This window comes from Monopterus albus, unplaced genomic scaffold, assembly GCF_001952655.1.
Source record: "Monopterus albus unplaced genomic scaffold, M_albus_1.0 scaffold18.1, whole genome shotgun sequence".
In the NCBI taxonomy this organism is placed as follows: Eukaryota; Metazoa; Chordata; class Actinopteri; order Synbranchiformes; family Synbranchidae; genus Monopterus; species Monopterus albus.
The window spans coordinates 5,651,923-5,663,667 of NW_018127898.1; the positions used below are offsets into that span (position 1 = coordinate 5,651,923).

General features: G+C 43.6%; 1 protein-coding gene across 3 annotated transcripts in view; it reads right to left on the reverse strand.

The window, feature by feature from the left end:
- The window catches only part of lrig1 (leucine-rich repeats and immunoglobulin-like domains 1), a 40,937-nt gene that overhangs the window by 9,322 nt on the left and 19,870 nt on the right, over positions 1–11,745 (reverse strand). For all 3 annotated transcript variants that reach the window (XM_020592920.1, XM_020592921.1, XM_020592919.1), the window contains 10 exons: positions 10,788–10,925; positions 10,343–10,486; positions 9,162–9,305; positions 8,837–8,980; positions 7,012–7,155; positions 3,679–3,759; positions 2,024–2,095; positions 1,515–1,586; positions 1,102–1,265; positions 291–656 (listed from right to left, as the gene is read on the reverse strand). In XM_020592920.1, coding sequence (XP_020448576.1) covers positions 291–656; positions 1,102–1,265; positions 1,515–1,586; positions 2,024–2,095; positions 3,679–3,759; positions 7,012–7,155; positions 8,837–8,980; positions 9,162–9,305; positions 10,343–10,486; positions 10,788–10,925 — 1,469 coding nt within the window. The remainder of the gene's footprint in view (positions 1–290; positions 657–1,101; positions 1,266–1,514; positions 1,587–2,023; positions 2,096–3,678; positions 3,760–7,011; positions 7,156–8,836; positions 8,981–9,161; positions 9,306–10,342; positions 10,487–10,787; positions 10,926–11,745) is intronic.

The following is an 11,745-nucleotide window of genomic DNA, read 5'->3' on the forward strand; positions in this document are numbered from 1 at the left end:
GGGGGTAGAGAGAGAAGATATTATGATGCAAGTGATGGAGAAGAGCTCAGCCTATCCACTAATCTCAGTTGCTCCTCTGTCAAAACGGGACAGTTGAAACTGATACAATGTAAACAGGCATATTTGATGGATGTGACACGTATAAACAGAGATACTCGAGTGTCATGTTTCCCCATCATATTTTTATTATTACTATAACCCCTATTTCCTTTTAATAATAAAAGGACAGTAAGACAAAATGAACATCTGGTGGACAATTTCAGGCCAAAATTTCTTTAAAAATGATGTACCGTTGACGATGAGACGGGCCTTGTTGGAGTAGGTGGAGCCAAAGTGGTTGGTGATAATGCACTGATAACGGCCTTCGTCTGTGAAGGTGACCTGCCGCAGGTGCAGGATAGTGGTGTATTCCATCACACCTCCACCTGCACCAGGCTCATCAGATGGTGTGTCAGATGTTGCATCATGGTGATGAGCACGCATATGGGCGTAGTTCTCGATCTCGGCATGCTGAAGCAGCTCTTGGTCCTTGCGCCATGCAAAGGTCATGGGGGAGGAGCTGCTGCTCGCAGCCGTACAGGTGAGATGCACGTCCCTACCAAGGACTGTCACTGTGGTTTCTGGCTCCACGGTGATCTGGGGCTTAGGAAGGTCGTCTGCAGATGGAGAACGATGGAAAGGCAAAAGTAAAGAGGGAAGAAAGAAAGTAAGAAGAGGCAGATGATATAAGAAACAGAAAAAAGGAGCCCAGAGAGTGCACAATTATTGGAGAGGAGAGATAAAAAGAAAAGAAACTGGGTTTAAGAAGACATTAATCACATGTGTGGTCCAATATCAAACATCACAAATGTCCCTAAGAAGGTGTCTGCTTGCTATGCATAAATAGATGTGAAAGAGAGAACTAAAACACACATAAGGGTCCATTAGTATATCCAAGTGAAAATGCAGAGCTAAAGCAAAAACACCACACAAACAAATATGTGCAAGTATGTAAATAACAGAAGAGCCCCAAGCTGTCAGTGTGACCCATCTGTGTCTCTGAGGCTTCTTGCTCAACACAGCCGCCCACATAAACACAGAATGCGCACACACTTAACTCACCACACACAAAGCTGCTAGATGGAGCCTGGAAGATGCTGGCTCCCTTAAGGCTCTCCGGGTGGGCACAGGTGGCATTGATACCAGCCTGCAAACCACGTGTCACCAACCAGTCGGGCAGCCAGTGGAGCTGGCAGTCACACAGGAAACTGTCGCTCTGAATGAGACTGTAGAGCAGAGCAGAGAACATGAAAGGAAAGAGAGGCCATAAGTACATGTGGTACATATCACATGGTTTGTATCCATAGCTAAATATGCATTTCTGAAAGTGTGTGCAGATGCCATTAGCACTGTGTGTTTCAATCGTACACTCAGGGCATGTGTGGGTGTGTATCTGCTGCTGACTGCTGCTGTATATGTGAGGTGGACACCACGTAAATGATGTTTATTTGTGTAAATCAATGGTTCTAACTTACAGAGTTTTGAGGTTCTTCATTTTACTGAAGGCATCGGACTGGATGGAATGAATAGCGTTCTGTCCCAGGTTCCTGTTGGAACATTACATTGCATCCCTCATCAACTGTATACACATTTCAGCCCTACCTACACATTGGACCTCACTCTTTAACCAAGGAGGAAATATCCAGGCTTGTATGTATGTTGTATGTACGAGGATACAAACATTTTCCATTACTCCCTGCCCTCATTTGACAAAGGCCTGTGAAAGAGCTTACAGGAATTCCATTTCTTACCTTACCATATGGCCAATAACTTTGTGAGGAGGCAGGAAAAAAGGCCAGAGTTGAGGTTATGCTAGGCTAACAAGAGAGGAGCAGCAGGGTGTTCGCAAAGGCCTCTGTCATCTCCTTTTACAAAGATGCTATTAAATTGCTAGCAGCCTCTTCTCTGCCAGCTACTTTTGGCAATTTGTCTCAATCTCTCTCTGGCGGGGAGGAGGGGCATCCAAGCATTGTGGGATACTCACAGGTGTTCCAGAGTCTCCAGCCCAGAGAAGGCTTTCCTGGCCACCGACTTGATCTTGTTTCCAAACAGAGTCCTGCCGTTTCCAAACATGAAGGGTGTCGATAGATGAAGAGAGAGGGAGGGGAAAAGAGAGTGAGAGCAGGGGGTGGAAAGAGAGAGGGAGAGAAGCAAAATTAGCAAGGCTGAATCTGATAAGAGTGAGAGGATTGAGGTACTGGAAATCTGAACTGTGTGGAGATTAGCCAGGAAGAAAGGGTGAGGGAGATTGGATGGGTGGATTGGTTAGTGGGTGCTCTACACAGCTATTGAAAGGTCACTTTTATCTTCATTAGAACTTAACAGCAATGACAAGGCGAACATGTGCGGTGTGTATTGTTGATCTTTTCACCAACAGAGCTTCTGCAACCATGTGAGTGTGTCTGTGCTTGTCAAGCCCAGTTTGAGAGGCGAGGTAGAGTTCCCCCTGATTTGAGGTTCCTAATCCCTTCTCCCTACTGCCCCCCCATCCCCACCCCCCACTGTAACCTTGGCTTCAGAGGAAGAGGAGACACAGCCGGCTGGTTCCCAGTCAAGACTCTAGTATTTAAAGTCATCCACATGCACATACAAAACAGCTGGCTTGTCACGGAGATGACAAGCAGGTTACTTTTTGTGACTTTTATTTAGAAAGAATTTGATTAAGGCATTAAGGCAAAAAATTAAAAATAAATAAAACCGATAAAATCCTTTCTTTCTCCTTGGCTGTAAGACTCACTTCCATCTCATGTGGCGGCATTCACAAGGTGCTTTCAGGGAACACAGTGTGTGTGGTGGACACTTTGATGTCTCACCCCTCCTCTTGCTTTTCTGCATCTCTTTCCCATGGCTTGCTTTGCCAGCATTGGGATACAGCAGGATGCTTCCGCCAATGCCGTGACAAAGGGGGCAGGGTCAGAGGGCGGGACGTGTGAGGCATTTGATGTTGATGACTAAATGCAGCCCTCAATTTCACCCTCCCTCAGTTCCTAACAATGGGAACCGGGAATGAGGGGACAAGAGGAGCGGAGGCATGGAGGAGAAATAAGCCTATTGGAGAATGAACCCCTGCCAGCTTGAAGAAAAGCCCTTTATCTCCCCCTTTCTCCTGTTCCTTCTCTTTCAGCTGTGCCCACACTGGGAACCATCTTGGCTCGACATCATCTTTTCATTCTGCATGTTGATGATTGCTGCTCAATGCCAGCAACTCACCATTTGTTGTCATTTCTCAACTTGCCAACTTTTGAAATGGAACTTTTTTACTGGCTGCCTTTCTGAGCTGAGCTGGAGAAAAGCTTGCCTGGGCTTTCACGGGATAAATGGAGTAAAAAAAAATTACCTACAATGTTTCGTAAACAAGCCTTGTTAAAAAAATAAAGGAAGACGCACCCTAAAATCATCTCTCATTACATTGGGTCAGTGTGGGGTCCTGAGGGGATAGATATCTCAAACTCTGTGGCCTTAAATGGAGGGAAACCTCTGGATGTAAGAAAATGAGAAAGGTCCCTCCTGTTTCTCTGATTGTTTTTGAAGAACAGCAGAAGGAATCCCAGTGACAGGCCAGGACAGAGGAATGAAAAGGATGGGCTGATGGAGAAAGAGAGGTGGAGGGAATTAAAAAAAAAAAACCCAGACACTCACAGTTTGTTGAGGTTGTCCAATCCGGAGAAGGCCCCATTGGTATCCTCTATTGTACCCGAGATGTCGTTATGGTCTAACTCCCTGTGGAGAAAGAAAGAGGGGGGGTAAGAAAGATGGGAGGAGGAGAACAGGGACAGAGACTGCCAGAGCTGAAGTGTTTCACAGGCCTGGCAGAGGCTGATTTGAAAGTCATGGGATAGCCCCTTGCACACACTCCCTCCCTCTATCATTCTTTCTGCACCTGGCCTTAAGAGTCCCTCTGCCGCTCTGCTCTGCCAACCAAGCACATTCTTTCCTTAGAGGGGTGGAGAGGTGTGCATGTGAGTGTATTTGTTGGTGTGTTGAAGAGTCCCATGACGGCATGTAAGGACTGGTGAGAAAGCCTTGTCAGAGGCCAGACATTTGGGTCTGTTTGTCCAATGGTGGTGGGTATGGCACAGCCAAACCCAAAGCCAAGACATTTACTGATGTGAAGGACTGAGCGTATGAGTGGCCGGGCAAAGACAGAACCAATTCAGTGAAAGAAAATAGAAAAAGGCTTCTGTTAAAGGCTTTGGGGGTTTCCAAACACTTGCTGACTGTGCTTTATTTTAAGGTCTAAAGAGCTGCCTCTGTAGGTGAAGTCATAGCCGCAGGGAAGCTATCACTCTGCATGATAATCATAAGGAAAAACAAGAAAATCAGAGGTCTCCTCTGAACCATTAACAGTAGTGCTGTCAGTGTTAACGCAAATTCCTTTTAATGTCAAATTTTTTGATGTGCGTTTAACGCACACACATTCTGTGATTATGACCCTTGGCCTGCCCCGTAGTTTGGGAAATCAGGAAGTGATGCAGCAAAAGAAATTAGCAGAGATGAATAAATAAAAAGGTCTTTTGAATGGCAAGTTCAGCTTCAAAGCCCTGCCAGGTGGTTCCCTCAACAAGACCAAAGTTATTTGCATTTACTGTCGATGTGAACGGAGTTACTGTCGGAGTACATCAAGTCTCAAATACCACTTGCTGACCAAGCGCACAGCTGATGCAGAGAACCCTCCTCCCCCTTGCCAGAGGTAGACCACGTTGGATAGTTTGCAATGGAGACGCATCACATCCAAAGACTGCATGTATGAACTGCTTTCAAGAGTCACCACAGTAACCAAAATGCACAACTTGGTTGAGAAAGCTGAAGTGGAGGAGGCGTTGGGACAGACAAACACGGGTGCGCTCACCAGAGACTACTGGACTTCTCTCACTAATCACAGTTACCTCAGGGTCCCATTTAGAACCAGCAGTAGAAGAAGTACTCACATCCTTTACTTAAGTAAAAGTAGCAATACAACAGTGTAAAAATACTCTGTTACAAGTAAACATCCTGCATTCAAACTTCTACTTAAGTACAAAAGTATTAACAGCAAAGTACTAAAAGTAAAAGTACTCATGCAGAATGGTACATTTCTGTATATCATATTATTGTATTATAATAACTGATGCATTATTGTGTACATCACATTTAATGTTGCAGCTGGTGAAGAGGGAGCTAGTTTTAACCAGCTTATATGCATTTAATTTGAATTACTATTGGGTAGCTTGTGAATTTTCCACCATAGATCCATGAAGTTTCATAATTACACTGTATTTTTTGTATTAATCTGGTTATGAAAGGTAACTAGTAACAGTTATAAAATAAATGTAGTGGAGTAAAGCACAATATTTGCCTCTAAAATGTAGTGAAGTCAAAGTATGAAGTAACAGAAAATGAAAATACTCAAGTACAGATACCTCAAAATTGTAATCAAGTACAGTACATGAGTAAATGTACTTAGCTACTTTCCACAACTGTTTGAATAAGTCAAAAATAAAGGTGTGATTAATTTGTGATTCATCATGAGTTAACTACAGACAATCATGCGATTATTCGCAGTTAAATATTTTAATCAATTGACAGACCTAATTAAAAGACTTTCTTTCAAACTTGAGAAAGGCCTTTGAGGTTGATGGTGAGCCACACCCTCCACCAACTCCACAATAGCACCCTCCATTCCTCCTTCGTTTGCTTTCCAAGCGTCTCTTATCCCCCTCCAATTCTTTTCATTCTTCTTTGGTCACTGTCTTAGTTTGACTCGACTGGGGTTGCCAATTTCCCACTCTTTCTGGCTGGCTGGATGTGAATGGCCATTGCCTTGTTAAAGCAAGGCCAGTGGTGGGGGCTGTGAAGCAGGGAGACTGGGCATAGAGAAGTGGGGCCCTAATAAGCCAACAACCCCCGTGGCCAAATTCAAGGGCAGGCTGGCTTCCACACCCCAGTGCAGGCTCCAGCCCATGCCAGCATGACCAGCAGCACAGGTCCAATTAAAACTCCCCCTGGCTCCTTTTCAGGGCCGAGCCAATGCTTGTTCTCCCCTGCACTGATTAGATTAGGCCTGACTCATAGACTGAGTGCAAGAGTGGTACAAGAGCAGAAAAGAGAAGATTGGGCAAAATCAAGACTGCGATAGTGTGCGTATTGCAGGATAACATGAGGAGATACCAGAATACACTTAAGATAAACAAAGGGGACGAAATGGGCATTAAGCATGCTTTGACAGGGTAAAGCCAAAATGGTAAAGAGCTGATATAAGGTAGTCACAAGCTCAGCTCCTTGTCCCAACCTCTGTAGCAAGTTATCTAACACCAGTATGTGCCTTGGCTTCTCACCTCACTGTGAGAGAGAGAGAGAGCCTGACTAGCAAGTTCTGGCTCTCTCTGGGCTGAGGCAAGGCCAAGAGGACCTTGGTTAGAAACAAAGACCCCCAATCCTGGATTTATCCCCTGACTTTCCCCCTTTCATTCCCTCCTATTCTTTGTTTAGGCCTGTTTGGGATTTCTGTGCAAAAGAAACCTCTGTCTTTATTCATGGCTTCTAAATGCAAGGATGGATCTCAAGGGAGATGAATGACACAGAACACTTTTAGATCCAAGTTTGTTGGGAACCGGTCAAGACAAACAAAAACCCCAAACCAAAGACAGACGAATGGAACTGAGTGAGAAAAAAAAAAGACGTAGCTGCAGTAACCATGATGATAGTGATCTATGAACACCTCGTAAAAGTTGAACTCATGAACATACATGAATGGCAATGAGTCCAAGCCCTTGTTGAAAAGTAAACAACCCCCGCTTTCTAAAGTCAACTAAAGGGACCATGTAAGCCAAGATATCAAATATCACACAGGCAGAACCAATTTTAAACACCTCAGATTTCACTGCTCCCACAAGGCCCATCTTAGCCTTATTGTCAGCAGGAGCAAAAGCATAATGAGTAGGTTGTTGAGGGTCGCTTGAGGCTTGATAATGGCTGTCAAGTGAGTATACTTACAGGACGCGTACGGCCTTCAAGCCTCTGAAGGCTCCCTCGGTGATGTGGCTGATGGCATTGTGGCCCAAACGGAGTGTGTGGAGATCCCCCAGCACAGCCAGGCTGCCCTCATCCAGACGAGACAAGTTGTTGTACGACAGATTCCTGGAAAGAGGAGGACAGTATGAGACAAACAGAAAAGAGGATGGGGTGGACATGGAGCCAGAGAGAAAAAGAGGATAAGAAAGAGGAATGTTCTGTGTAAGGTCTGGGAGATGATGACAGGTTGGCAGAATGCTAAGGCAGCTCCTCACATCATTTTACTTAAATTTCATGGCTGATTCACTGTCTGTTTGCCAGTCTGTGATGTTTTCCATTGTGCCATTTTCTTAACAGAGAATGAGCTTAGCAGAACTTACATCTCAACTGAGATCCTAATGAGTTGAAAAGAAGAAAAGAAATTCTTTGTTGGAACTTGACGCGTCTCCAACCGCGATTTATTAACCTACTTAGGCATGTGGTAAACCTCACAAGAATATACTGTCATTCATGTACTGAAGCCCTCAAAATATTACTTGTTTTCATATCTAGCCCCCAAATCTAAATGGGATGACATGGACTTCCAAGCTCTTTCACTGGTTTTAAAAATTTGGAGAGAAAGAAAACTCCGCTAGTAACAAGATGACTTCATAAAACTTTTGTTGAGAACTTTAGTTGAGAAACAAGTGAAAAAGAAGACTTTAAAGTTTTAATAGTCTTTCATAGCATGTATATAACACCACTTGATAAATCCTGATTATAAATTACAATTAATCCCACAGAGGTCTCTTTCAAACTGTGGTCAAGGACAGTATTGTGCATTTTATTGCCCTCTCTGTGACTTAGCCTTAGGTCTGCTTGACCAGTGATGTGTGCACAGATTCTCTCTGATGACCAGCTCAGTCTGGCCCATTGGGAATGTAATAACAGGCTCCTCATAAAGATGAGTCACTCTCTTCTATCAGCCATTGGGGTCATTATAATGTTAGATAATAAAATCATATAACCTTTGACTAGTGTAGCACTGGGGAGAATGATTCAGGGATGGCACTGAAAAAGCATTTAGATACACAGGGCAAACTAGCATGAACGCCATCTACCTCTTTATCCATTCTTACTGTTACACATAAACAAACCTAGGCGCCACTGGTACCCCAGGCTACCTCGCAGTTAGCAACGCCTCAGCTGAGCAAAGCTCTTTACAACAGCAATACCAGTCATGTCAACAGAACAAGAAAGACTCTCAGATAATAACGCCTCATTCGGTAGACAAAGGATGCAAAGACAGTCCTTCAGTTTAATTACCATAACACAACTGGCAGAAGATTACTTACTGGTTTACCAAGCCCTCGTGCATCACAACTCAATACAAAAACTCTTGTCGAAGGGCTTGAATGCTATTGAGTCTGGCTCTAATTATGGGATCAACAGGCTTATCCTGAGAATAGTGTAGCATATTGAGTGTTAAATCACACTGTCATTTAACCCTGGGGAAGGTAGATGGGTGATATGGGAGGGGGTGGGGAGTGTTAGATTCTCAGGTTCTTCTATAGGACAAGAGGGGTTAGAGTTCCAAGGACAGACAAAAACAGTAAAATAATTTAAATGTCATTCTACAGAAGGTGCTAGTACAAAGTTTTAAATATAGAACCTTTATTTATTTGAGCCAAACAAAGTTCTTTGCTGCCCTTATCACTCTCCCATTGCAGTTAGGAGCTGTAACCATTGTCTGCCTAAATGTTTTTGCATGGGGACAGCTGGAAAGGTGTGTTTCAGTGTTCAGGATCATTTAAATGCTGGTACTCACAGTTCCCTCAGCTTCTGGCAGAATTTCCATCCATCAGGATTGATGCGGGCTATAGAGTTGTTACTGAGAAACAGTTGCTGAAGGGAAGTCAGGCCATAAAGGGAGCCACTGTTCACCTCTGTCAGGCTGTTATATTCCAGGTGACTGCCAGGGAAAACAATTGAGTAATGTAGGTATTATCATTGTGAGAATTCAAAGACCAGTGGTTTGCAGGCAACATGTCATGAGGTGAGTGGTATTATTACACCATAAAGTGACTACATTTGTAGCAGCATTTCTGAAAATAAATGTAGTATTATGTTTATATCTAAGCTGTTTTACACACAGGACTTTCATCTTTGCCAGGTCCCAGAACGCCCCATCAGTCAGTTTGCTGATGTTGTTCCTTTGCAGCTTGAGCACCTCCAAGCTGGACAGACCCTGGAAGGTCAGACCTTCCACCTGACGGATACGGTTCCTGTTCAGCTCACTGCAGGGTGGACAGACAAGCACAGGAAACATTTAACAAGTGATCATGGGAGAAAATATGAGACACTTTATCATACTTTGTAAATATTACTAATAGTTCAAAGCAGGAAAACCCTTTTTTCTTTAGACTGAGGAATGTTTTGCCCCCATTCAACATGAGCATCCATCACACCAAAGTCAAAACCAAATAATCTTCTAGCCTGTATGCTTCAGTTGGAGCACTTTGTCACTGACAAACCCTCAGCTTAACAGGCATTCCACAGTGGTGTCCTTTCCACCTGTGGCATGGGGCCAATGCTGTATGCCCACAGGCTTTAGCATATTAACAGGGGTCAGAGCTTTGACCCTTTAAATTAATTCTGATACTAGAGGGAGGAATGAACAGGTATAAAGATTGGTACTGTAAGATTGTGGTGGAAACATTTTAAAAACTGCAGTTCTTCTCTGAGTATAAAGTCTAAGTTGTCTTTGCATGCAACGCTGAATCTGTTCCTGGTATGTGTGTGTGACGGTCAGGTTGGCAAAGATAAACATCCACACAGGTTCTTTTGTGTAATCACCACGAGCATGTGCAGATACAATGTCACTGGGGTGACCTCTCCAACAAAAGGCACCTGGGGAAACTAGTGGGGCACTCCCATTATAGGAGTCTCTGCACAGAATGGAGGTGCTGATCTATAAATGGATTGACCTCACTGTTATGCTAGAGGGAGGTCTGATGAAGATAGGAGACTTAGAAAATGGAAGGAGGTGATAAATAACAGTGACCGTGGCTCTGGTGTTGACCTAGTCAGACCTTATCCACCCTTGAGGTATAGCTCACAGTAACAGCTTTCCAAATGTTAAAAACACAGAACTCCATCAAACTATGAACTTCTCCTCACTTTTAAATTCTGAAATGTCTCCAAACACTATAACTGGGAAACTCATTCTCAAAAAATAAATTGTTTTTATAGGGCAAACTGTTCACACAGATAAAAACACAGCCTTGTCAGCACACTAACTGTTGTTAAACTGATGAAATCCAGTGGTACTCACAGCTGGGTGAGCCTCGGGAGCTGGAAGGCCTTCACAGGGATCTGGCTGATGCGGTTTCGACTCAGTCTCAGGACCTGTAAGGTTGAGCCTAGATGGTCCAGAGCTCCAAGCTCCAAGACGCTGATCTTGTTGTTGCTCAGGTACCTGAACACAGATGCAGCACATTGGGACATAAGAAACCTCAAACGTGTTTATGAATGACCATGGTTCTACCTCACTAGAATTATTTTACATACTTGTATGTAAATATGTTTTCATTAACATACTCTGCAGGGTTGGCATAAGTACTTTGAATACAAATGTTTGGGGCACTATTGTGTGCACTGTGTCTATACATTTGTTTTACTTTTCTATTCATATTTACCACTTCATCTTAAGTATCAACATTTTTAAAGACTGGTTTGTTACTTTGTGTGGCACAGTAATATTCAGCTATCACACTTACAGGTCTCTGATTTGGAGACCGGAAGGAAAGCAGTGCCCTCGCAGCTCAGTGATGTCATTATTGCTCAGGTCCAGAGTTTCCACAGAAACCAGCTCTCTGGTCCGCCTTCCGACAATACTGCCGATCTTATTGTGATGTCTGTAAAAGCATAAAAACCATGTTTGGAAAAAAAAAAAAAAACGTTAGATTTTCAGTCACAGCTTTGTCATTGACTTGTAACTCTATGTAATAGACTTGTAACTCTATGTAATGTCAATGCCACTATTGAGAAGAATATCACCCTGCTCAACCTCAGTGTCCTATTCCCATCTCCCAAGGAGGGACAAAACAAATCCCCCAGCTTCTCTTAGCCCACTCAGGCCTGCAGAGGGAAACGTACACAGAACAAAGTGGTCTTCATCCACCACAAAATGTGTACGTTAAAAGTTCCCAAACAGAGGCTGGCCTTCTTTAAACATTTCCAAGGACACCTGTGCTTCTCCACAGAGCTTTGTCACAAAATCTATTACTGTAGATTGTTGGGGCCTCTGTGATCAATCAGAGCCACTTGAAGGGGGATTTCAGACTACTTCAGTGTGTCATGAAATGAAGAAGTGGCTGTGTGATTCTCAAGAAGGACTGCCCACTATCAAGGGCCTAATCTGCCCAAGACATGGAAGTGAGAACAGCTGACCAGATACAAAAAACAAACAATTAACACTTCTTTTCACGGGAAATTCTAGGAGAAAAAAAGATGGCTCGTTGATATGCCTGAACCATAAAAAGACCAACAGCACTGCCATCTTCCTAAGTCAAAAATTTCTAAGCTGACTTGAAAAACAACCATCCCACTTTTACAAGCCTTGACACAAGGAAACACCACTTCAAGATGCTTCTGTCCTGTTTTGTCAGGGCATGTTAGCCTGGGTGAGCCAGATACCCGACTTAACACTTTTTTTTGTGTGTGCCAGTGATCTTG